Source organism: Xiphophorus couchianus, chromosome 17, assembly GCF_001444195.1.
Source record: "Xiphophorus couchianus chromosome 17, X_couchianus-1.0, whole genome shotgun sequence".
Lineage (NCBI taxonomy): Eukaryota > Metazoa > Chordata > Actinopteri > Cyprinodontiformes > Poeciliidae > Xiphophorus > Xiphophorus couchianus.
The window spans coordinates 15,480,116-15,507,361 of record NC_040244.1 but is presented as its reverse complement, the minus strand read 5'-3'; the positions used below and the strand labels follow the sequence as shown (position 1 = coordinate 15,507,361).

At 39.3% G+C, this 27,246-nt stretch overlaps 1 protein-coding gene across 1 annotated transcript in view; it reads right to left on the bottom strand.

Annotated features, from left to right (window-relative positions):
- Positions 1–2,034: 2,034 nt before the first annotated feature.
- Positions 2,035–27,246, bottom strand: part of camk1da (calcium/calmodulin-dependent protein kinase 1Da) — a 59,572-nt gene continuing 34,360 nt past the window's right edge. The window contains exons 3-11 of the mRNA XM_028044098.1: positions 26,129–26,203; positions 14,180–14,318; positions 13,358–13,484; positions 10,172–10,247; positions 6,974–7,086; positions 5,667–5,745; positions 5,490–5,577; positions 5,051–5,306; positions 2,035–3,725 (exon numbers count right to left, since the gene is read on the bottom strand). Coding sequence (XP_027899899.1) covers positions 3,601–3,725; positions 5,051–5,306; positions 5,490–5,577; positions 5,667–5,745; positions 6,974–7,086; positions 10,172–10,247; positions 13,358–13,484; positions 14,180–14,318; positions 26,129–26,203 — 1,078 coding nt within the window. The 3' untranslated portion in view covers positions 2,035–3,600. The remainder of the gene's footprint in view (positions 3,726–5,050; positions 5,307–5,489; positions 5,578–5,666; positions 5,746–6,973; positions 7,087–10,171; positions 10,248–13,357; positions 13,485–14,179; positions 14,319–26,128; positions 26,204–27,246) is intronic.

Genomic DNA, 27,246 nt, shown 5'->3' with positions numbered 1-27,246 from the left:
AAATTATAGATCCATTTAATATAAAGTATCAACATTTAGAACATTATTTATGAACATTATGGCCAGAATAATAATGTTGATGTCCAATATCAACGTTTTAATGCCATTAAAATGCTTCCAGAATGACTTTTACACTATTGAGCTGTCAAAAGCATAACTTAGAAGTTTCTGTGAAAATATGGCAAACAGTTAATAATTTAACAGAATTAGATAACTTTCTCTGGGTATTCGTACAGTAGGCAAATAAGCTAGTCTGAGACAGGAAATGACCAAAGCGCAATTTGACCATGTTAAAAAGACTCCAATATGAAAAATCTCAAAGCGGTTCATGTATATAATATTTCATAAACTTTTCTTACTTCCCAGCTAACGCCTCGTCAAAAAACAAACGTGGACTTCCGCCATGTTAAAATATCTCGCAACTTAAAGGTTGTGTGTTACCTTTTAGCAGAACATTACCGAAAAAAACAACAACAAAGAAAAAAACACAACTGTACCGTGAAAAATTGCGTTTAACATTTAGTAGTACTGGTACATATCTGCAAAATAGCCACTGAAATCCTGCAGACCGTCAACCGTTTCCTGAAACGGTAGCAGGAAACATTCCCTGTGAAGCTACAGCCAAAGTGACCAATAATAGTCCAGAATAATGACCTTGAACCTTAAGAGAAGAGTTTTAACATTGATTTAAAAAAAAAGCTTCAACAAAGCAGGGGAACAGAAGTAAAAAAGAATAAATAAACAGGTCAAACCACGCCACAAACAATGAAAAAAAAAAGAATTGTAATTCTGCGACCAGCGTTTTGGACTGAGAAATGTCTCGCCGTGGTCCCTGTAAATCAACCTCAGGTGATTCCTAACGTACCAAACGATGCGGCAGATTGCGTTTTGATTTACTGCCAACCCATTGGGTCCAGATGTGCTTTCATACCCAACGTTCACCGAGACGCCCCTCTTCGTTTAGCAGCACGACTGAAGATAACAAGGATATACGGCCAGAGAAGGGATCAAAGGTCAACAGGTTTCTAGATTAGTTTGCAGATGGAGGTCAGCCCTTTAGTTTTAGCTCGTGTTCCGAAATGCTTCCCCTCAAGAGTAACTCTGCTTTAACCGCTTCAACATGAATCAATTTGGTCTACAAAAATTACAAAAAAAAAAAAAAGCAAACAAGTCTTTGGCTACATTTTACAATAAAGGGATCAGAAAAAAAAAAGAATTGCATTTAATAAGGACTTGACAATCTGATATATGTGTGAGAGTGAGCACCCGGCAGTGAACAGTTCTGGTTCTGAATTGTGTCAAAAAAAAAAAAGTAATAATAAATAAAAATAATACTACCAGTTGGCTTGTTTAAATCAGGGTGATTAAAAAAAGAAGAAAAAAAAAGAGAGAAAACAACGATTAAACACAAAACATCTTACAGAAAAGAAGCTAAGCTAGCAAATCCATAAAGCTAATATATATACATAAACTAGCTTATATCTAATCAGGTAATAGTTTCAAGAAGTCTGCAACAGAAAGGACCAGTTTTGTGCTCAAAGCTCATGTCACACATCTTTAATGCGTCGGGATAACAGAGCCGAGGTCAGATCTTAAACATCGGATCGTAACCCGCAGCCATGCCCAGAACGCTTCCTGTGAACAAAAGAGGAAAAAAAAACAACAAAGCCAACAGGAAGCTGGGGTTAGCCAGCTCACAGTGCAGCTGCAGGTTTCCCTGAGGTCAACTTAAAGAACCAGCAGGTCAGATCATGGCTTTGTCAGAGAGGGGAACGAACGTCAGGGAGGAGGGCATCCTGACACTCGCAACTGGTTTCCTGCCCATCCTGCATCCAAGACCACCGTACTTAACGAAAGAAAAAGTATCCACATCCCTTGAACTTTTGCCTGCTTTGCCAAATTAACGCCACAAACTTCGATGTATATTTCCCGAGGCCACCAGGGGGCCTCAGAACGATGGAGGGAAGATGAAAATGACAAAAAAAAATGTATCTAATAAATGTTTTTAATCATTTTTTTAAATAATAAAATCTACAATTTTTTTAATCATGACAATAAAATATAATTTATTTAACTTTCATTTGGCTGCCAGTCAAATTGATCCAAGCTATGATTTTTGCCCCTAAAGCTGGAATGAATGTTCTGACAAGAAAAATCTGAGGTTAGCATTTATGCTAAATGCATGTAATAATTATTGAATAGTGAAATAAACGTGCGGATAAACATTGTAAAAGTCGATGTTTTGTTATTTGTAGTAGCACTGCCGGTTGGCTTGTTAGGGCCGCAGGTCAGAAGTTTGGGGAGCCACGTCATGGAAATGTTTGGGAACCCCCACTTACATTAGAGAATGACTGGTGAAACCTGCTGAAATGTGTTGTAATGCGACTAAAAAGCTCAAAGGGTGTGAACACATTCTTGCGCTGCTGGCGGGTCTCTAACTCATTCATAGTGACTAACACTCCCATGTGGAGGCAGTTCTCAGATCTATCTCATTCTCTGCAGTCCGCAGCTTCTTCTGTGCGTCTCCCTTAATGGGTGATTATTACAAAAAGACATAAAAAAAATAAAATCATCCAACGAATTTGATAACTTCACACAATTAACCGTTAGAAGACATCCGTTTGTGTTTCTAGGTTTAATGTCTTCTTCTTCCGTCTGATAAATCCGTGTGCATGGCAGCTCATTGGTCAGAGACAACATGTTTGACCTTTCCCTGTGCAAAAAAGATAAAACCGCACGTCTCCAGATCTCCAAACAGTCACATGGTTCTTTTTAAAGCACTTCTGCAAGCGTGAACGGTGGAAACAAGCGGCTGAGGAGCTTTCATGAGACTTTCGCCCAAATGTATCAACATGGGTAGAGTCTGTGCAAACGAAGAGGGCTGGTTGCGCAGAAGACGGTCCGACTGTGTTTTGCATCAATGTTCAAAACACAGAATGCAGTGACGGTGATATGAGACAACGGAATTATGGGAAACAGGGCGTCATCGAGAGGAATGCCTACAGAACAACGACGATGAAGGGGCTGACTTCTCGTCAGTTATCTCAGCTATGGCTTATTTACAGTAATCACACCAAAGTGACGGTGCTGCCTTTAAAATCAACAGGAAGCAAGAAGAACCAAACAATCCAGTTGCCAACAGTCAAAAAAAAAATAAAATAAAATAAAAAATCGGAATAAACCGAAACAGGACAGCCCAGATTCCATAAGCCCCTCCCCCCCAAAGGTTGCAGCGTGAGCACAGAGCAGCCGACCATGCAGACTTGCTCGGTGAGAGTCAGTGGATGCCTTGATGCTACGAGAAAGAATCCTGCAAGCTATCCTGGTGGCCGTAACGTATGGCAATGGCGGCGTCAATCGTCGTAAGGGTTTTGTGGGTAATGGAGTCCTCTGCTCTCCTTCGAGCAGGGCGGGGAACTAGTTGGGCGGCATATCCAAGAGAGAACGCATCCAAGAGCGGGAAGGACGGTGAAGAGTACGGTGGCACTCTTCTCTGCTCGTCCCTTTCACATTTTCTTTTTGACGTTGTTGTTGAAACCTTAGACTCTCTCGTTCTCACAGCGCTGTGGCCTCCCAGCTGGTGCCCCGCGGGACCTGCCGTCACTTGGTCTCTGTCATCATCGGGGCAGGCACCGCCGACGGGTGGGGCCGGTTCAGCTCCGTTCCGGCGGCCGGGGAAGAGGCGGCAGATGCCAGGCTGCAAGGGGTGACGGGCGCAGGGAGACCTAGCAACAGGAGACAAAGCTTAGCGACGGTTTCTACACATTTGGTTGTCAGACGTAACCTAAACCAAAACGCACCCAAGACTTTGACGGTTGGCGTGAGATCTTTCCGCTGATGAGCTGTTTGGTTTTCTACAAGTGTGGTGCAATGCACCATGGCCAAAAGATCTCAAATTGGTAATTTTCCAAACAGCTTCTGATTTAATCGAAAGAAGCTTCATAAAGTAGTTCTGTTACATTGTTTTTGAGAGGTTTTCTCCAAACAGATTTCTCTAATGAGCCAATACCGACCGTCCCTCTGACTCATAAAAGGCCGCAGACTCTGACATGGAGCTCTTGGTTTTTTGTCATTTTTCTAAACAGTGGGGTCTCTAACCTTGGGTTGAATTTCCTGAGAAGATTTTCAATTGTCCTAAATCATTTTGACCAATATAGTATTTTATTTTCTCAGAAGTATACGTCACCTAAGTGAACAATTTTGAAGAGGAAATAAGGATAAGTCGCACAGGACCGAGTCACAGGACCAGCCAAAGTATGATAAAAACTGTGGTTTATAGTCTGGAAATAACATTTTTCTCACTACAGAAATTTCATATTACAGTGGTCCCCGCCCAGTCACGGTTTAATATTCACAGATTCACATATTCATGGATTTTTCTGTGGAATGCACCTCTGAATTATTGGTGGAAAACTCGCATATCTGCAGAATTGTTTTGTAATGCTTATCTAAAATATTAAAAAGAAAACGCAGCTTGGGAAGCTGAAATATAGGCGCAATGCTGCTTCGTACGCTTTTTGACTGGCATTTGCAAAGCAGCCAATCCAGGAGCTGCATTTATTTTAAATTGGCACTGATTGGCTGTACAACCAATAGTGGAGATAAGGAAGACTATGGATGTTAGCTTCCATGGTCGTGTTAAGACAGTTTACACTGTGCGTATCAATGCATATTAAGGTTTATTTGGTGTTTGAACTATTAAAATACATGATTTTAAGCGTTTTGAGAGCGAGCATCTATTACTATCAGATTTTAGTTACTCGTGGTCCACTGTAGATTGTTTAGAAATTCCCGTATAATCCCTCCAAGATTGAAAAGCAGTGGATTATTGAAGGCCATTGTTAATGAGTTTCCATATTGACTTGCTGAGAGTTTGATCACTAATACCTTTCTATTATTTTCCCTCGTAAATGTTATGGAAAAACCAAGGGTGGATGTTAAAATGAACACCTTACAGTTTCTGTTTGTATCACTTTTAGTTGAAATTTCTTTTGCACCAGTCACATACACGCTCTCAAACATTTCTGTCCCCCTGGCATTCCTGACTCACATTCTTTGCGTGGAGCGGCTACGTTGTTATCTATGGAGGAGTTCTTGCTGGCGTTGCTGTTGGCGGCCTGGCTTGGCGCCGCCTGGCCGCTGTTTTGGCTCTGAGCGGTTTGGTTCTGGCCCGCTTGGCTCTGGCTTTGGGCCGGCCTCTGTGTCTGGCTCGGCCTGGGGTTGGAGGCGTCCATACTGCTGCCCATGCTGCTGCCAAGTTGTAGCCGCCTCATATGGCGCACCACCGCGGTGGCGTTGAACGCTTGCTAGGGAGGAAAATGAAAGAGGGAAGATGGGAAAAATGCAGAAATTGTAATATTCTTACATTCAGTCGGTGAAAATACCATAGAGCAGCTTTCTAACTGACACAAATTGACCTAGTAAAACTGCAGACATGCAGCATGGAGACTGAATAACAGAGATAATGGACAGCAATGGACAAAAGTTACCCTCCACTTGCTCTTGGCAAAGTTCTTTCTGATCTGCTGGCTGACTGACTCATGGATGTTCTTGCAGAGTGCTGTGTCCCCAGCGATCCTGAAACATACATTTATATTTTTACACAAACATGCATTTGCCGCCTGTAACCATCCCGCCGGTGCCTCCACATTGTGTGTTTCCCTCACCAGGGATGTCTGAGGGCCTGTTCACAGGTGAACCTCTTGGTCGGATCTTTCTCCATCAGACAGCTGATAAAGTCCTTGGCTGAAAAAAAACAACAATATAAATAAAAATAGGCATGAATAGCACTGTAAATTGATAATGCCTGCAAGCATATGCAGCTTTAGATAATGGATTGAACAATGAAAAAAAACACTGAATTTGCTTAAATTTAACAAATATTTTATGTTTGTAAATGCAACTTAGGCAGTTTTGTAACCTATACTTGACTTTTGTCATGCTCATCTATCAACTTTTAATCAGCAACTCATAACATCCCATTTCCTGGAGGTTGTTAATATGTCGTGCCACAACGAACCGATTTTTTAAAGTTACGCTTAAAAACCGGAAGGACCTTACTCAAAGGAGACATTACACGTTGGAGTAATGTAGAAGTTTGTTCTTCATCAGACAATAGGCACCTGCCTAAAAGTCAAACACAGACAATCTCCAAAGCTTACTTGGGGTCACCAAGTCTCCATAGCAACCATTGGACGCTATCTACAGGAAAATTGGTTCTTTGGAAGATATGTCATTAAAAAGCCTTTTGTACAAACAAAATATGTGGGATTATTAGGACCAACTGGAAGTTCAGTTGGAAAAGTGTGCTTTTCTGCCTTTTCTGTCCTCATAAATGGTACATCCTTGCGAAGAAGAGGGAGCGGCATGGAGAAGACTGCGAGCTTTTACAAGCTTCTGTATGGCTGAATGTGGACAGTAGGAATCTTTATTATAAAAAGTTACACACACTCAAAAATGCCTAGAAGTAACTAACTCACATTTATAAGGTCAAAATGTGAATTAGGTTTGGATATCTGGAATGTTCCTCTTCTTCTGCCGAGTAAAGGCAGATTTTATCTACAGTGACATCTGCTGTTTGAAAATTAGAACTGCAGGGAGTGTTGTGTAGAACAGCTGAAGGTATAAATTAGGGCTGTTGTAAACGAATAAATATATGAAATATCCATCCATTTTCTTACACCCTAGTCCCTAGTGGGGTCAGGAGGTATATGAAATAAATTTTCTGGTTTGTCCGTAAAGCTACAGTTACGTTAATTACCTAATGCACAATCGCCCGCAGTGTTCAGTCTATCCTCTCACCTGCATAAATACACCTTCAGCGCTCTTCCCTGCTGTTCGCTCTGAACCAGCAGCTTCAGGAGGAGAAAAGCTCCAGGCATGTAGAAGTGGTGTGAGGTGCATGTGAGGCTCACGGCAGCAAAGAAACGCCTGAACGCTCGAGGAAGGAAGGAAGCAAACGACTGAGGCTCACCAGAGTCTGAGATGTCATCCCAGTACGGGGCATCGAACTCGTAGTCGGCCTTAAGGATCTGCTCAAACAGCTTAGAGTCGTTTTCATCATAAAACGGAGGATAACCACACAGCCTGCAGAAAACAACAGTCATTTAGCCAAAAAAGAAACTCTGGGATGCATATTTAACTATTTAATGTTCAGTTTTATTGATAACGTGAATGTGTGTGGATGTAACAAGACAAAAAGTGGCCAAGTTCCTGACATATAAATACTTTTTGTGAGGCTCTGTATACGGTTACTCTTACTCAGCAGAGTGAATCACCTTAATCCCATTAATAACAGATTACTGGTTTCCAGTCTGGGAAAAAACTATTTATTAAGTCGTTCCAGTCTTATTGTTCAACATGAGCCAACTAAGAACAATGTCGGAGTTGCTGCTCAACAACAACAAAAAAAAAACATCATCTGCTCCTCATTACCGCAGAGCTGGACGCACCGAGAGACTTTCATGAAACTCATTAAAATACCATTCTCCATCAATTCACATCAGAAAACAGGAAGAAAGGGACTGGGATTGTACCTGGCGCGAGGACAGAAAAGCGTTCTGTCCGTTTCCCTGCTTTCCCATTTGCTTAAAGACGTACCTGTCACTCTGCTGCCTCTCCACTCCATCTAGCACGCATGCTAACATGAACACACACACCAGGACGAACACTCGTCCATTACCGCGCACTACGGATCTCGGCTGATTATCATGGATGATTACTTGATGTGATCTTTCCACCTGAGCAGCAGCTAAAAGCTAACAAGGACTGAATCCCAGCTCTAATTATCAGCAGGGAGCTGCTTGTTTTCTGCGCTCACACACACACACACACCCACGCACGCACCCACACAGTGCTGCCAGGAGTTTAGAAAACAAAAAGATGATTGATTGAGCGGTCAGTACAAGGAACACGTCAATCACTGTCCTGGCAACTCTCTCTCCCACCTCTGACTCCTGTTATCATGATGCTGACCTCTGACCCTTAATATCTCACTCTGTGGATATGGAGAGGAATATGTGAGAATGAGCAGAGAAGGAGAAAGTAACCAGCTGCGTTTCCATTACCATTAAAATTTGCGCAGAGCTTTTTCGACATTCTGCTAGTGTTGAATAAACACAATTTCGCAATTGCCATGTTTCTGTTAAATGAAAAACACAAAATCCCATCTGAATAATCTTGTTCATGTGATAATCATTAAAAATCATAGCGGTGAATGATGTAAATATGAGATAAATTCATATTCCAGCCGTGGAGCTAAGCGCTCATCATCAGACACCAGAGGAGACGTTGACGTCTTATTGAGGCGTTGGAGCGACAAGCCTCTTCTCCTTGGGAGCGGCTACATACTGTATATACGCAACGTTTTGTGGAAATTGTACAGAGCAGTTATGGATTCAACTCTTACGAATGACAAACTCAACTTTTGATGAACTGTGCGATGCTGTGAGAGCTCTAGTGCTCATTGGCCAAGGATGCTACAAATGAGCTGTATAAAAACTGGTGTTATGTGTAAAAAGTGTTTCCGTGGCAGTTTTCTTTGTGAAATACATCTACTGCTGAAAAACCACCACATTCTCGCGCAAATGTGATGTAATATTGATGTAAAGCACTTTTTTTTTTAAAAAAGTCACATGCTTTTTTTTTTTATACTTTTTTTCCCCTGTTGCTGAAATGTGCTGTGAAAATAAACTTGATTGATTGATTGAAATTTGCTGCATACTGCCAATAACAAAAATGAGTTGACCTGAATTGACCACATGCTTTTTTTCAGGCCTTTCATAATGTCAGTCATGATTTTGTTTTACGAAAAAGAAATTTAAAAAAAGCAAAAGTGCTAATTCATCTTCAAAAAATAAAGCTCAACATGTAAAAGTTACTTGTTTAGCGTTAGCCTTTTAGAACCTCATAATCTGAGTACCACAAGGTTCTATGTAAGGATCTCAACTCTTATGTTTTCACATTAATAATCTAGACAATATCTAAATGACTTGTGCTAAATATATGTATAGTGTATCGTCATGAAAATGCTAATACTCCTTTAATGTCAGCTTGCTTTTTGAATAGGCAAATGTTGAAGTTTCATTGTGAATAAATAATCATTTTCTGTCTTTGATCTGTTTAGCAATCAGCAACAGTATTAAACGATTCTACTTGCATTAATGATCAGAGGAAAATCTAAAAAGTGAGTTAGGTCAAATAATAATGCTGTTTTGAATTTTTAATTTCATTTCTTGGCTCATATTTGAAAAGTGTCAAAAATGTTCAAAACAAATCTCATCTTCTCTGGTCTGATGAGATCATGTTTGGCTGCCAAATATGTGTTTGCTTGCGATTGTGTAACTGCTTGGGTTAATTAGTCCTGTGAGCTTCAAAGCCTGTAATGTCATCGTACAAACTCTCAAAAGCAAGAAAAGCGGGACCCGTGTACAATAAAGAAACAGCATAATCTTAGAAGCTTTTATAGTTTTATACATATTTTATTACACACTTCCAAACATTTTTAGTTAAATAATTTCAAAAGCAAGCAGAGCAGCAGCCACAACCAGGAGGCTGATCATGACCGTAACTTGCTTTCTGAACCATTTGAAAGAAGGTTTGTTGCAGTTTATCTTTGCATGTTTGACCAGGTTAGTCGACCTAGTGCTTTTGTCAGTTTCAGTTTATTTAACATTTATTTTTCATTGGCTGTTATACTCATAATTGGACTAACAAAATAAATTAAAAGCTGCGTTGTACATGTTTGACCAAGCTTGTGAAGCTGTTGGTAAGGTGTGCTGTTCTGGTGCAGATAGTTATTAAATCAGTGTGTAGTTCAGTTCATTTATGTCTGTCTGTGTTTAAGAAAAAATGGAATCTTTCAAGTCAATTCATCTGTTTTTCTGAATCGGATCGTATCGGCCGATACTAAACCTCAGATATCAGTATCGGAAATGACAAGAGTGGATTGGTACTTCCCTTAAAACCATAAATCAAGTTTAATTCAGTAGGAAAACAGGAGGCCCACACAACCTCCTGAGACAAAATATAATCACCTATCTGGATAATATTCAGACAGAGATTTCTGTCAATGAATATGTTCATACCACACAGGTTCATCTACTGAGCCTGTGTGAGGCTGCTGTGATGTTTTCAGGAGTGGTGTAATATTGTGAGGAGGGCTGGTACTCACAGGATGTAGGCGATCACTCCGATGGACCAGCAATCCACCGCCTTGCTGTACGGCTTCTGTGCAAGAACCTCCGGAGCTGAGAAAGACAAAGGCAAAAAGCCAGTAATGGACCTTGTGTTTAGTGTGGCATGTGACTTTTACATAAAACTGGGTTTTTTAAAAATACATAACAGTTTAATGGGCTTGAGAAGAGGGAAAACATGCAGACACATCATGTCTGTCCAAATGGAAATCACATGGCAGCTGGTTTTATGGTGGGAAAGCTGCTGCTGGAGCTCCAGGTTCTCACGGCTTCAGGATTCTACCTGACAGAGAAAATTTTGTTTGTCCAGTTCAGATGTGAGTCTGAACCTCCCTGCAGCCAGACATGAAGGGAGACGCAACACACGTTGGAGAATGTGTACACTGTGGTGTTTACTGGCCCGTTCTGACTCACCGTGAAGGCCTGTGTGAGTGTTTCTGTTTTCTCGGGTTTGGATTTAAGACGATTTTTACACACTGAGGTCACGATTCCTGGGGGAATCTCTGCTAAAACTGTCTTCAGCACAGGGGTGGGCATTTATCGTATCGCTTATCGCGAAGTTTCTTATCGTAATCAGAATTTTGGTTTATAGTTTTCTCAATCTGTTTCATTGCCAGCATTATCAGATATTATGTTCACTATTGTCTCCACAACAGCATCAATAATTTTTAGTGAATTTAAAAAAATGCTTTAATACAGTCACTTCTATAAGTAAGGGGTGTCCTGAAGAAGCCTGATTGAAATGGGAATGTTTTTCAAGACAGTATTTGTGTTGTGCCATGTGGTCACTGACATACAGTTACCTAAAAAAGAAGTAATAAATTGTTTTGTTCATTATCACAAAAGGACCACAAAATATCGCGATCAAGTTTCAAGTCCACATCACTCAGCCCTGTTCAGCATCAGATATGTTGATGCAAATTCACTTTCCAGCCAGACAACTACAACAACATGAAGAAAAAGCTACGACAGACTGCTTAATTTTAAAGAACATGGATCTGTTAGAATGGTACAATCAAAGTCCAGACATAAATCCAAATGAGAACTTAGAGCTGGACTCACAAGGTGATGTCCACAGGCACTATTTGTCTAACATGACTGAGCTTGAGGTATTTTGCAAATAACACTGAGCTCAAAGGATGATAAACTTGCAAGAAGCTGAAGGGTACATGTAATGTTTGTGAGCTGTTATTGGCATAAATAAATCAGGGATAATAATCAGAACCCAATATGGAGTTATTATTGCTTTTGCAGCAACACTTTCAGCTATTTTACAGCCGCTACATTTTACTTCCACTGGAGACGGCAACAGGCCGACCGGAGAGAATTGTGAATGAAAGTTTTGTGCAAATATGGTAAAAGAAAGAAGTGGAAAGTTCATAAATAGACACCATATGTCTGGAGTAAAAACGGCCCAACAAAAGTGATGTTTAAGACAGTGTGTGTGGGGGCGTGCGTGTGTGTGTGTGTTTTTGAACGCACTGGAATCATTAGAACAATAACAAAGAAAATGTGTCAACAAAGTGTTTTTCAAGCACAACCCCAGTGAAGCCGTGCTGGGTTCCAGTAATCTGACCAGTTTTAGTAGTACAACAACAACATGGCTGGATTTTTGCCACACATTGTTTATGCTAGTTTTTACAATGTCTTCATCTAAAACAGATAGCCATTCTTTTTTTACATGAATCCAAAAGGGTTCGCCGAACCCATTTCTCCTTCTCTAAGTACGTAAACAAAAAGCAACTGGACTCATCATTTTGTTTTTTGAAAATGCTTCATCTCCCATTCAAAGAGATTCTTCAGAGAACATGGGGTTGGATGAATCAGGGTTACGGTCAGTTTCTGATTAGTTTCATATGGACAAGTTGACATCACCAGGCGTTAAGTTTGGGTCGTTAAATGACAACGGTCCCAAACACTGAAGCGAATGGCCGGTAGAGTCATCAACGTTTTCTTTTAGGTGCATTTTGATAAAAGTTTGAAAAAGTTGATGGGAATGGCAAAGTTCCAAATAACTTTCTCAGTTTAGCAAGTTTTCAGGTTCGCTTGAGGTGGTTTTAGGTTTTTCTGAAAAGGAGTTAGTGCGCTAAAGCGGAGGCGGAAACACATTTGCAGGATAAGTTCTGATGTAGTGAAAGCCCCTATCCACTGGAAGGTCTGTGCCTTACCAGAGGTACGAAACATAGAACCATTTCTAAGTTCACACCTCCGGCTTGGAGGGAAGGAGTCTCTCCATTTTTCTGAGATGTGTGGTCTATTCTAGCTTGCTTGCAGAGTCACCGTCTGACAAAATCACACTTTGCATAGTCTGGCGGATTTGCTTCAAAATCAGTAGACAGAAACATGGCTAATTTACTTTTTCCTTTTTTTTGTTTGTTCAGAATTTGCATGACATTTTGATGTAAACTTAGCTAATAGCTGATAGTCTTTTAAGTAAGTCTAAACTTATGGGATTGATGCTTCCCACCACGTTCAGAACTAAAGAAGCCTCTCTAAAAAAAGTGAAACAAAAAAAGTTCAGCTGTGATATGTTCGGGATGAGTAAGAATCTACACCAATGTATGATCTCTTCTTCTGCAATGCATGCACACAAACAGACAAGAATGGACGGCAAAATGAAGATATTTGAAGCCACCTTTTCACAGGAAGAAAACAGCACAACAATGACTGAAAACCAGAATGAAAAACCTGTGAAACGTGTCAGTGCTGGATCTCGGTGAGTTATTCTGGTGCACAGAGCAGTGAACAATAGAGAGCAAGACTTCCTGTAGGCTGGCGTGGTAGTTTATAAAGAGTAAGTCGAGGTCCTGGTTGAAGCATGGAGTGACCATGTAGTCATAGTGATGCTTTGATGAAGTCATTACAGCTGTCTTGTTAGCAAGAATGCTAGTATTTGCATCTATACCGGCAACTAAATAAATTCCCTGGACATCATAACAAGATTATATTAATAAAGTGCAGATGTGATACTGTGTGGTTGTTAAATGACTGAATGTAATGTAAAGTGGTTTAAGTCCTCTGATGCTATACAATTACAGGCTATTTACCACTGGCTGACATGTGATTGTCTTCTCTTTATGAGTTCAAACAGGAATATTGATTAATTAGGGAATGATGGGGTAAAAATGTAAATGTTAAAAATGAGGGAGGTCCGACTGGCTTACCCACGTATCCTGGCGTCCCACAGGCTGTGGACATGACGTCGCCACTGCCCTCCATCTTTGACAGACCGAAGTCACTTATCATGATCTTAGATTTGTCTTGTGGATTAAAATACAACAGGTTCTCTGGCTGCAGGAAGACAGAATGGAATAAAATAAAAAAAAAAGCTTTTTCACATCCACTGCTTTCTGATGGATGAATTTATACATCAGTGTAGAAAACAGAGGCTTTTTTTGTCTTGCAAAAGCATTCTCACGCCCTGGAAATGTCCACATTTTGTCAAACCCTACGGTAGCCGATTTTGGGCATGGAAGGAAAAAAATAAAAGCCCAACAGAAGGTCATCATTAAAAGTTGAAATACTTGTAATGATGACTTTCAAACTCATAATTATGAGATAGAAAGCTGCGCCGTTTCTCCAAGGTTTGCTTCAGTATCTCATAATCATGACTTTGAATTTCATAATTATGACTGTTTCTCATAATTATGATTTAGAAAGTAAAAATTATGACTATCTCCTGATTATGACTTTAAAAAAATAGATGGTAGTGTGTGTTCTACTATATTTTAGTGGAAATGACGACTTCCTGTTGGGCGTTTATTTTTTCATTTCATGTCAGACCTGGGCTTCCATATAAACCTCATCATATTTGGTAGTATTTAGTATATAAATAAAACTTTACTTTTGGAAAAACTTTGTTGTGTTTTTTCTGGTATGTTAAAACAAACATGCGTTTCAAGAATATTTACAAATGAAAATCAAAAATTTGTGCTACGAATAAATAAAATTCAATACAAGGTAATACACGCATATGCCAGTCTAACCTTCAGGTCCCGGTGCACGATCCCCATCTTGTGGAGGTAGTTCACGGCGTCCAGGACTTGTCGGATCAGTGTGCTCGCATCCTTCTCTGTGTAAAATCCTTTTTCCACGATTCGGTCAAACAGCTCTCCCCCTGACACCCTGAGGCGAGAGAGATCATGATGATGATGATGTGTGTGTAAACAACTGGGGAAAAAAACACCAACAAAAAGATGCCTGCATGGCTGTCCTTTTCACTGAAATGTACGGGGAGTTTATGGGTCAACACTTCAGGTTATTTATGAGGTGGAGAGGTTTCCAGTCATAGCCTGTGAGGCATGTGCAACAAACACACACACACACACACTCCTGAGCTAAAGCAAGCATCATGTTTTCAAACATAGCAATACTCTTCTTACAAAAAAACAACTTAATAAGAAGCTGGGAAGCCCACTCCATGGTGCAGAGGAGTGAGAATGTCTAATCCTGGTTTCATTTGCTGTTTTAGCCCAAGCAGCAATAAACCAAACGCTCTTATTGTCTGCAGACGGAATTAATCTGAGAAAATCTCCCATCTGATCCAAGAAAAACTCAAGTTCATTTAAAAACTTCTCCCCTCTGGGAGATTCTTGCAATATGTTCTTGCTTTTATGTTTTATGACTCTTTGCCACATGAAATAACTTGTCCTGGTATAAATGATACACATTTTATCCAGGTGAGCTGTGTTTTATCTGCTATTAGTCAAACTAATGGCTCCCCCTGGTGGAGGACAGTCTCTACGTCAGCCTGTGTATTCTGTTGAACTGGTCTTGATCAAAAAGGTCTGAAGGGATTTTAGTGTTCCTTTTTGGTTTATGCTTTATGCTTGATATTAAAAAAATAAAAGAATGCTTCAATGTTTACAAAATCATCATTTAGCAAAGATGCCATTATCTTGAGAAAGTATTTGAAAATGGTTCTGGAAATACATGTCTGAAAAGTGTGGTGTGCATTTACGTTCAGGCACCCCCTACTCAAATCAACTTTAACCAGATTTCTTGCTGCAGCAAAAGAAAATGATCAGCATGAGGCTGCCGCCACCATGTTTTACCTCGGAGATAGTGTGTTTCAGGTGAGAACAAGCAACCAGGAATTAAAGGTAACTCTGGAGGAGCTGCAGAACCACGACTCAAGTAGACAAAAAAAGACTAAGGTTACCTTCACGCAGCATGCAAATGTGACCTAAATCCAATTTGACTTCTTTTTCCGCAAGTGGAACCTAAATTGAATTTAATTTTTTTCTAAATTTGACCTAAGTCCGATTTTTTTTTCCAAATGTGATCCTTTTTCACTGCAGCATGAACGGACTAATTCTGATCTTTTAATTCCTCCCCCAAAATCCAATTTGTGCCACTTCCATATGTGGAACTAAATTAGATATATTACCGATTGTTTTCAAAGTGTCTGCAGTCTGAACGGCCATGATACGCATTTTATCCGACTTTTGCCTTGATGTGAGAGCAATTCTGCACTAGAAGAAGCCACACATGGTAAATTGGGACATAAATAATGTCTGAAAATTACAATTATGAACTTATGAAAGAAGTCTGTATCAGCAAAGTGCATCACATCACAATCCCACCATTCTTAACTCCAACTCCACATCCAAACAAACTTTTTTATAGATGTTTCAGTCAATGCCCCACTCACTGTTAATTGTGCTATTTTTCATTAGCTTCCTTCATCTTGTTATCTAGTGACAATACTGTTGGTTCTCATTGCTGAATAACTTTAATATCAATCTGTAAATGGCAGCCTGCATTATTACTTCCCTATGCTACTCTGTAACATCTATATTCTTCTTGTTGAGTCATTCAGCAAAGACATATTCAAATCTCAAAAAACATGTAGCTGTAAACTACAGTTCTATAAACTATTGACTCCAGATGGGTTAATACAAATTACACCTTCAAATTTCTGTGTAAAAATACCTTGTTGATTTACTTCCTATTTACAATTTTGTTCACCTTTGTCTCAGTATATCACAAAAAAATCTCAATAAAACACAGTACGGCACTTTGATATAAAAATACAAAGATAATTTAAAAACAGTTTTGTTGCTCCAGGTTATTTTTTAAGCATTGCCTCTATCTCCAGCATATTTTAAAATGACACACGCACAAAAAATGCATTGAACACAGACAAAAAAAATCACCAAGGGCAAACCCTGCCGCCTTTAGCATCTGTTAGGCGTCATCATGGCGACAGATCAGATTAGAGCTTATTGAAGTCAAACTAATGAAGTTTCTGGAAAAGAGGGGGATCAGAATTAACTGCTAATCCTCTCTGTGGCTCTTCAAAGAGGACAGTCGTTTTTCACGAGAAGCCTTGTCTGGGAATGACAGGAAAGGGATAACACACACATGCATTCTTGTACTTGTATCCAAATGAGAACTTTGAGTATTGACTTCTCTTCATTTTAGTAACTGCATTTATGTCTAACCCAGACATTTTCCTTAACCCTATCCTTAATGTATGTGTGCATGAATGTGTGTGTGAATGGGTGAATAATTGAATGTAGTGTGAAGTGCTATGATGTCCTCTAGACTTGACAAGTGTAGATCATTTTTTACCATAAACCAAAACCTAATTTACATCAGACATTTTAACTTAACCAGCTGAGCGCATTCCAACTGAAAAAAGTGAGGACAAGGAAAATGTCCTCACTTCCCACAAATGACCTCTTTCTGTTTGTGAAATTAGTTACAAATGCCCTCTACATGTACCATAAACAAGAACACACACACACACACCTACACACACTTATGTACGGACTGCAAAAGGGAGATCAGCCACCAGGCTGCATGGTTGCATAAGCATTTGCGTAAGGAGAGCATGGCAATAAGACAGGAGCTCCCACACAAGCCTACATGCACACTGAAGCAAGGACGAAATGACACACACAGACGGTCTACACACTTCAACAAATAAAGCGACAAGTCATGGCTAAGGCATTAAAAAAAATTGGACACTTTAATTAGAATGAAACAACTGAATTTAAAAAAAATATTGATATGTATTTTAATTGTATTTTTTTAATGTTTGCCTTTTTAAAGACTATAGCTGGTGTTTACGTATTGTTAAAAATATCTTCCAATAACATGTTGATATTTTTCAAATTTTCTGTCAACTTTAATCTTTTTTCTTTTTTTTTTTTTTTACCTCTGAAACATGGTAGGTTGCTGGATGAGTTCCCTAGCAAGTTTTCTGGGGGAAACCTTGTCCTGTATAATATTACATAAACTTACAAAATTTTCATTCACATTGTCTTTGTTTTTTTTCTTAGTTGTGGTGAGTAACGTTTGTTATCTCACCATCACAGTTGGGCTCCAGACATATTATTAGGTCTTTTTTCAACTGCAACCAAACAGTGACAAAAACCTGATTCCTTCTTCTTAGATTAAACGCCGGAACTGTCCATCCAACCTTCCTTTTCATCGACTCTCCATTTCCCCTCTTCTAGCTGATCTGGTAACAGGCACGTGGTCTGAATGCTCTCAGGAGAAGATGGTTGTGCATCATGGCTGACAGCGAGGCTTTATTTGTGTGTCCATGCGTGTGTGTGTACGGGGGAAAGAGGGTTTCATCATGGCAGAGATGAAGGGCTATAATCACACCAACAGATCCAGGTCTCTGACCGGAGCTGCTGCAGTCATTAGCTGCCTTCAGAGGCCACTGCTGCACTCAACACCGTCCACCTTGGCTTTCTTTTATCAAGGTTGTGTTTATTCACACACAGTAATTATTTCATCAGCATGACATTCATAATCTGTGCAAACATAACCTAATAAAGCAGCTACAGGGATATTAGGCAAAGGTTTTAATAACTTGGCCTGATTTAGGCTTTCGCTACTAGGAGTCTGTGTATAAGCTAACAGAATGTAATGAAATCGCTTTTTAAAATCTCTTCATGAAGAATTTGAAAAACACTTCCAGGAGGTGACTCTAAAGTTTTAAGAGATTAAATTGGAAACAGTCTCCTCTGTTTATCCATCACTGTGTGGTTCAACCCAGGCAGAAAACAACAGGACAGGGCTGAGTTCCATTCAGGACCTGTACAGGTCAAGGGTCAGGAAAATGGCACCTAACATCTCTGCAGATCCCACACATCCTGGACACAAACTGTTTTGGATTTACTTTTAGGTCGGCAAATGGTTTTTATACTGACCACAACCTACCTTTAAAACAGGCATTTTGTGTGTACATACACATACACGAACATGTCTTTCTTTATTTTTTGTTTTATTTTTTTTTCCTCCAACAGAAATCCAAAGTTACATTTCTTTTTTGTCCTGGCCAATAAAGCCATTCTTATTCTGTCACAAAATGTTCATCTTAATACAACATTTTTTGATTTGTCACAGAATATGTACAGTTAGTTCTAATCACTGGAGAAGTATCATAAAATATTCTAACATTTTTCATAAAGAATCAAGAATAATAAAATAAAGATGTTTTGTTCAGTTTAATAAAGAAAATGGGAGGTCTATAGGAGTTGTAGCTCCCCTTGTGGTGATAGGAATGTATTGCAGCCTAATCAGATTATAAAACAAAAATGCCTGCATACGTGTTGCGAGCTGTATTATTTTCAAGAGAGATAGAAAAAAAAATCTCAGCTGAAACAGATTATCTAGGCATGCACAGAAAATTTGGGCCAATATTGTAAATTAATACGGTTGTTATGGTCAGTAACTAATATTACATTACATCCCAAGGAATGTCTGCTTCCAGTTTATGTTCCAGCTATCATGCAGACTGTAGCACAACCATTAAGTTAGGAAAACTTAATATCTCATTTTTGAGACCCATATATCACCACGTCCTCTCTGTCCTATCCTTATTTCCCACCCTTGTACTTCTAATCATCTTGTATCAACTCAGTTGATAATGTATGGTATTGATTATTAGAAGTCAATAAATTATAATAAGTAAATTGTGTTATTATTTTTTCATGTTATTTGTTCTTGATGTATGCAACATCTCTTGTAAATGAGAGAATGAATCTCAAGATATTTTCCTATATAAATAAGGGATTATTGAACAGATGTCAAAGAAAAACGTTTCTTTGAAATCAAGTATTTTTACGCGTTATGAAGATAAACAGGCATCATTTCTTATCATGGAATTTAAATTTTTCTTTAATTTATTTTGCTTTTGATCCTAAGGGTGCTGCTTGGCATAATGAGAAATAAGACATATTGATGATCTTAATTCTTTTACTCTGCTGCAAATTGAGATATGCAAATCTCAATTTGCATATCTCCAGTCGCTCTGAGATATTTTTCTAGCTTTAAATGAAATGTCTCTGTCTCTAAAGTTATGACTTTAATAACACAAACAACGTATTTCAGCTAAAGCGTGTGAAGCAACATCGTGATATTAAACGCTGAAACGAAAGCAGCCAACTCGGGACTGTTTCGCAGCAACCCAGGCAGACCACAGTAAGCATACTAATGACTGCATCGACACAGATAGCTGTCTAACTTGAAATACTTTCATCTGGATTTTTTTTCTTTCTTGAAAGCCAGACTCCCTCCTCCTTTTTCCTGAATGGATCTCATCTTTAATATTTAATTCACAACAAGCAGCATTCGTCTAGAGTTGCAGTGGGTTTGCATTGATTTCCATCACAGCGCGGACTGATTGGCTCCCTGGGCTCGGGGTTACATAAGACAGGCTGCGTTGAAGGGCAGCGGAGGAAAGAGCGCATTGATCCGCCGTGCTGCAATTACACCAAACGCGCTCGACAACCCTTGCTCCCTAAATGAGATTTCTGGAAGTTGTGGGGTGGGGGGGGGAGGAAGACTGACATTTCTGTAAATGTGCATAATTATAACAAACGAGGCTACTTATTACTTAGAGATCAGAACCAGCGCGGTAATTACAGAAGCTCGAGGACACGGTTTGGCTGTCATCTTTTATTAGAGAGGATAGACAATGCCTCACGATTAAACCGCTGCACACACACTACACATACTACAATGGAGTACGGTGATGAAAGTAAGAGCAGACTGCAGCACTGACACTGTTGCTTCCCTCCAATTCTCTCACTGTGTCTTCTATATTTCAACATCGGTCTACGCATAAAGCATGAGGGCACTTGAACATTACTAGAGGAAGATGGGGAAAGAAAAAGGATACGTAACAGAATAAAATAAGCTGCACAACTACAAGAATCAATCAACAAGTCAAGACACTCAAAGAGTCTCAGATTATGGATAAGCCCATCTGAAAAATAATTTATGTTCATATTTAAGCTGCAATCATGTACTTCATGTCAGTACAGTAAGCTCAGATATGTTAAAGGGTTATTTCAAACCTTCCACTATTATTACTACAATAAAGGAAATACTATTTTATACAGAAGTATGTGTGTTCCTTGCCTTGTTATCGCCTTCCTACGCAATTGTGCTCGATTCTCATCTCCCTTCAGTTCTCTCTCTGGGATTTCTCTCATTGAGTTTGACTTCTCTGATTTAATTTCAACTTGGCCAATCAGCGAACATTAGAAGAAGAAGTTGTGAACGATGATGTGGATTTTCTGCACTGTTTTAGGATTTTCGTCTCGTTGGCAATGGCAGCGGAGGAGGTGAAGCCATTCTGTCAGTGTTGGTTACGCTTCCAAATATTGAGCACTTAAACTTGGAGTAAGAAGAATGTTTAAGATATTTTATTGTTCCTAAAGACGTTCCTGCCCTACACCCCACATGGTTGTTTAAAGCATACGCAATTTCCAGTAAGCTTCATTGAGCTGGCACATTACTTAGGTCACGGCTAAACGTTAGCGGCTAAACTTCAACAGAGCCACACCTCCAGCAAGACTCGGTTGGCATGTTCACATGGAAATGTATCCACTCTGAGACCCAATTTCAAAAATGCTAATTTCTGGTGTCTCACACCCCAGACCTGTGTGGACACACAGTTTAAAAGACAAAACAAACTTTTGCAGATATGCCTCTGTATGAATAGGGTCTTAGTCATTCCTTTTGCCTTTTGAACCAGTGCTCAACTGCAATAGTGCGGAAAAAATATCATCACTAAATTGCTCCAGCATCAATAGACAAAGTTGCTCTTGGGAGATATTTGGATGCTATTCTCTATTCATGGCAGAGTTTTAGCATGCTTTCACCCCTAACAGTCTGGTTGACTCGGTTTGATTGGGGTAAAAAATTACAACATTTGCTCCACTTCCAGCTGGTATGGTTCTTTCACACTGCACTGTGTAAAAATAAACCAAATCCTTTGAAAGACCTGTTCACCCCCTCGCCTGTAGTGGCACTGCACCAAGAACCACTGAAGAAAACAACAGGAAAACCTTTGAAGAAGAAACTGAGTGCAACTTCCTTCTTCATGAAATAGAAAAATAGAATAGAGTCGGATTTTAATTTCGTCTTTGGCAAAAGATAAGCCATTTCTCTGGCTAGCGCTAGATGTGAGCATTTGTTTTGGTTGTATTTACCCAGAATGCCATGCGCTATAGTCTGCTTCCTATATTTGGAGCGGCCTCCGTTCTGCTTGGCCTACACATATGCATTCGAACCGCACCAGAGTTCAGTTGAACTGAACTAAGACCTAGGTTTGTAGGCGTACCACAGTTCACTTTTTTGGTCACCACTTCCCCGAGTTAAATCTTCCTCAGAACAATTTCCTGGTATCTTCTTGGGTGTCTTAAAGCTGTTTTTGCAGCAGCTAAACATCTCTCCTGGAAGTTCCTGATGATTCAATAAAACAAAGCTTTTGGTGCAGTCTTAGGAGTTGAAGCAAAGACATAAAAACAGCACGTGTTTGCTTGGAGGTAGCCATGGTTTGCAAAGGAAGAATGATTTCAAGCAGCAACTCCTTTAAAGTAGCAGTTCTGTCCATCTGATTTAATCAGAATGACAGAGTGATACCAGCTGCCTGGTCTTCATTAACAGTTTCCCTTTAGCTTATTGTCAATTAGTGGCTGGGCTTAAGCACAGTTCCTAAGAGGTTTTCATGATTGAAGTATTTTTCATTAACTTTTATTACCTTTGCGGCTAACTGCATTTCATTTGATTACTCCTTATATTTGTACCAGTTACAAACTGCCCCCATAAAAACTGAAGCAACAAATGAGCGAAAAAACATTCTCAGTCTGAAACCTTTTGATTACAACCGGAGAAATATAGAATGATGATGCATGTTTGTAATACTATGAGTGCTTATTGGTGAATCGCTAATACAACATGTTTGAGAAAGTTTTGAAAATAAATCATTTTGTCTCTGCTTACATAATAAAGGTACATTCAGCAAATTCTGTCACAGCACCTACTCTGTTACACAGCGGTGTAACTTTGACTTTGTTTGTGATATATATAATTAATGATTGATTATTGCAGGAAGGTTCCTTAAATTACAATGTGTAGTTGGAACAACTACAAATTGACTAACAGTAAGAGTCTAACACAACAGGACATTTAAAGCTATTTGACCACAAATATTGAATTAAAGCATTATTTCTTGTCCTCCCCAGTATGTTAACTATCTTAAATTGTGTTTTTTCTTAATATTAACAATCCAAGTCAATTTTGTTAAGCATTAAGTGCTCTATTGTGTATGAAGTATGCAGTATCCATCATGTTATATAATGTTTGGATGGGGATGAAGTGGGTAAAATTGTGCTCCTACGTCAGGACGGGGTACGTTTTGCTGCGACATCATGGTGTTTTTATTGTTGTACCATATTTAATGGTCGACTGCCCTCAATAAGTCAAATAATTCTTCACTTCAAAAAATAGGCTGGTCAACCCTGATGTTGGAGTCAGTTCAAGCTTTTGGTATGTTGAGGAGCTGAATCTTCATTAATGCAAATAGAGCGTCTGAATAGTGCATCATGAGATTAACCAACAATATTACTGGGCCATTGCTGTGATATTTCAGTCACACTTCCATCAAAATCCATCCAGTAGCATCTCTGTGTGTATGCATGGGGTCTAGGAGTTGCAAGCAACATCCATTCCCATAAACGTTTTACCTAAACAAATCAAGACAGCCAAGTTTCACAACATATTGCCTTGGATGTCATCTTAGGTTTAATAAATGTGTCATGAAATGCGGTGGAGAGGTAGTGAGGCAGATGCAGAGGACCCAGGTTGTAGAGAATGATGGTTGTTTAATGAAGAAATAATTCAAAGGTCCAGAAATCCAGGCAGCAAAGATGAACTGACTAAACTAAGCTCAGAGCTGGTAGCAACTGGAGACAAACAAAACAAGCAGTCAAACGAGACGAGGACCGGCAAAGAACATGGAACACGGGTGACATTAAATACACAGAGGGTAATCAAGGAATGAGACACATCTGGGAACAATCAAGGGGTAGACAGGACAACACGGAGACTCAAGACACAGAAACCCAAAAATAAATACACAGAAAAACTCAAATCAACACAAGGAAAACCAAATCCTTACGAAATGTTTAATTATAAACATATTGGAACTTTCAGTCACCAAAATAAATAAATAAAAAAGAAACAGATTTGGCTCGCAAGTCAGATTTGGTCGTGTCAGCTCAGGGTGTAACAAAAATAGTCAGAATTAGTTTCAAAAACTGTGATGGACGCATCTCAATTTGCATACTGACAGAAACTTAATATATCAATTTAATTGTCTGGCAGTAGCACCAATTTACACAGAGAGTGTTTTAACAAGGCAACATGAGAATTCATTTAGAGGTAGCAAATGATTCCCTTAACATTTCTGCCAAAACATCCGTGAGGAAAATATGGTTTCATTTGTTGCTTAGCTATCACAATCCATTTGTCACTTTTTTGGAGTCTTGCAACAAACTGTTGCTTAACGTACATTTGAATTGTGCAGTTGAATGACAGTATAGTCTGCCTATGTCTATTTCTGTAGTAGCTGGGTAGGGAGTGGATTGAAATAAAAAATAGGAGATGATCAAACTTAAAAAAAAAATTATTTAATTTGTTACAAGTAATCAAATTAAGTTTATCCAAGTAAATATGTTACGTTTATTAAATTGTCATGTTAAACAAACATGAATAAATTAAGTTTGACCAACTTAATTTGATTACATGTAAAAAATTACCTCAGTTTTTTATAAGTTGGAGCTCCATTTTTTTTTTTCAGTACGTATTTTAGGTATTCTAAAATACACTTATTGTAAGTATTCTGTTGGAGCTGGAAGAAATACTCTGGAGTTGCACAAATGGCCAGCGGCTGGCTGAAAACCCGTAACAAAAGAGGGAAAGGTGCTGTAAGTATCACATCTTTGAATTTGCACATATTGTCATCTTTAATTTCATCCGATTACTGCATGTTAAGTTTCATTCATTCATATCTGGAGAGCACAAAACATGCTCGCAGCATTCATCCGTTTCCCCCCTTATGAACTGAAATGGTGCCAGTTCCTGTCTTAAGCAAAAGAAAATTCCAACAGCCTCATTTTTCGATGTTATTCTGCAGCGTCAATACCCACCGCTTACCTTTGACCCTGTAACTATGGAAACTAACCCATGTTCCATTAACAGATGGCGACGGGGGACAAAAATGAACATGGCAAGTAATAAAGAAATGCAAGTAAGCCAGAGGGAAAGCATGAGGTGATAGAGACGGAACTAAGGTGTGAGGAGAAAAAAAGGAAAGAGAAAAGCAATGAAGTGAAAGAAGGGACAGATGGTGAGAGACAGGAGAGGAAAGAAGACGTAGAGATGGAAGACAAAAAGATATGCTCTCTGTCTCCAACTGTTTCACTACAGAACTCCAGAGCTTTTCATTGGAAACATCCGGACATCAGAACATGTACAACCCTGATTATCTCTCTGATAGTGGAAATCACGATGAGGAAACAACAGCAGCCTCGGTTATGAAAACAAAGGAGAGCACGCATGGACCCAAATGAAACACAATGACGGACAACAAAACATTCTGGGTTTTGTTGTCCAGTGATGCATCACTTGATTTTCTGATGGACGCTGCATTGACCCTATAGCGTTGTAATGCAAGCCAAGACATTCTGGAAACACCATGTGGGAGGATCCGCATTAGAAACGGAAATACTTGGTTAACTGGGTTTAGCATTGAAGCTTATCAGCTTAGCTAAAGCCACAACCTTTGGAGGATCGTCAAGAGAAGGACTTCAGGTGATGTAACAGTTGGCTGAAGGAGTGATATAAAAAAATTTGATTTGCACCGTAAAGACTGTCCGAGTCACAGAAAATGCAACAGGTACTCAAGAAAAAAATATCCAATGAAACGGTCAGTGAAAGAACCCGTCACTCTCAACAGTCAGAAAAGACATAAAAGAGAAAATTTCCTTCCATCTAATCAATACGATTGCAAAAAGATTAACAAAATTGTCAAATAGTAGAGGGAATGATCAATGTGAAAAGATGGGTCTGATGAAGACACAGCTTTTGTTTTTGAACAAAACATATTTTTTGTACACTATTTAAGTGCAATACAACCTTTATTTACCCCTCATTGTGAGGGTGGACTTCTCGATTTTATGAAAGGTGGCGTTGGAACCCAGACATGCTGTGGCTGTACTGATAATCCGCTGACAATGACTTGTAAACAGCTATGCTTACATAATCCTCAGACGGGACTTCCACCTGAACTTGATAGAACAGTTTCCAGCTTCAGTGTCAAACCTCCAAAACAACTTCTCCTCCTGCGTAAGCAGCTCTAACCTTCTACCAAAGGGCGGAAGGCTCCCATTTGTTAACCAGACGCAATTTTACCTTTATTTTCAGCAAATCCCTAGATATCTAAATGGGACATGCTTGGAATGTTCCTCAAAATAAACGCAAAGGAGGAAAAAGACATAGGTGCAAGGAAATTTCAGTCATGACTAAAACAGATGGAAGACCCCCTCCACCAACACACACATCAACTGATTGCACCACCTCTGAGAAAACACACACCAAAATGAGGATGAAATTTAACTCACAGCTGCATGATTAGGTAGAGGTGGTCCGGACTCTCATAGATGTCCTCCAGAGCAACGATGTTTTCATGCTTGATCCTGCAAAGCAAACACAAACCAATAATAAAGCTCTTTATTTCATATGATATCCGTCGAATTGTCCTCCTTACGCTTGTAGAAGCTGCTAAAGACTTCAGAGGTTCACCTAGAACTACAATGTTACAGCTTGGATCAAACCTTGCATTTGTTAGAATGGCCCAGAGTCCAAACCTAAATCCAATTTAGAAATTGTTCAGTAGCTTGTAAATTGCTATTTAAAGTAGCTCCCCATCCAAATTGACTGAGCTCGAACTTTTATACAAAGAATAGCTAAAATTTCTAGATGTGCCTATTTGGTAGAGAAGCACCACAAAACAGCTGTAGTTGGAAGTAGAGAAAATGGTGGTTTCACAAAGTAGAATGTACAAAAAATGAAAACTTTTATAAAAATATTTTTCTACACATTTGTTGAAACACAGCTTGTTGTGAACGCATGCCCATGGATGATGGCGGTTAAACAGTTTTCCTGTAATAGTAAATTGCTTCTCCACCATTAGCACATCCGGCAGCGAGTACAGGATGTTGATTGACAGCACTAAGACTTTCCTCCTGGCTCTGATTAGTTGAAGAAATGCACTGCTCCCGACAAAAAACAGACGGCAATAGTAGCTCAGGGAGAAGGTGGAGGAGATTGATCTTTTCACAGATTATCAACAACATGTAAAACATTTAAAAAAAAAATAAAAGATACTGCATACTGCAGCTTTAAATGTAGATTGTGATTTTGTTTTAAGCTGAAATCTTTCTGCACTTTCATTCTTTTGACTTACCCAGTTAGCAAACACTTTGAAATCGGAATGAAAAATCTTTTCATCCTGGATTAATTTCTTCAAACTTCCCTCCCTCAAACTCTCCATGGTTACAGCAGCATGATGAGGGTGTTTTAAACAGTTCTGTGTGTATGTGTAGGTGCGTGTGTGTGTGTATGTGGTGCACATTCGTTACCCTAATAGCTTACTGCTGGTAAAATCACGACTGAATTTATGTGGGCGCATGGTTTGATCATCTTCTGCATTGTAAATAGAGGCAATTCCCCCAGGTAT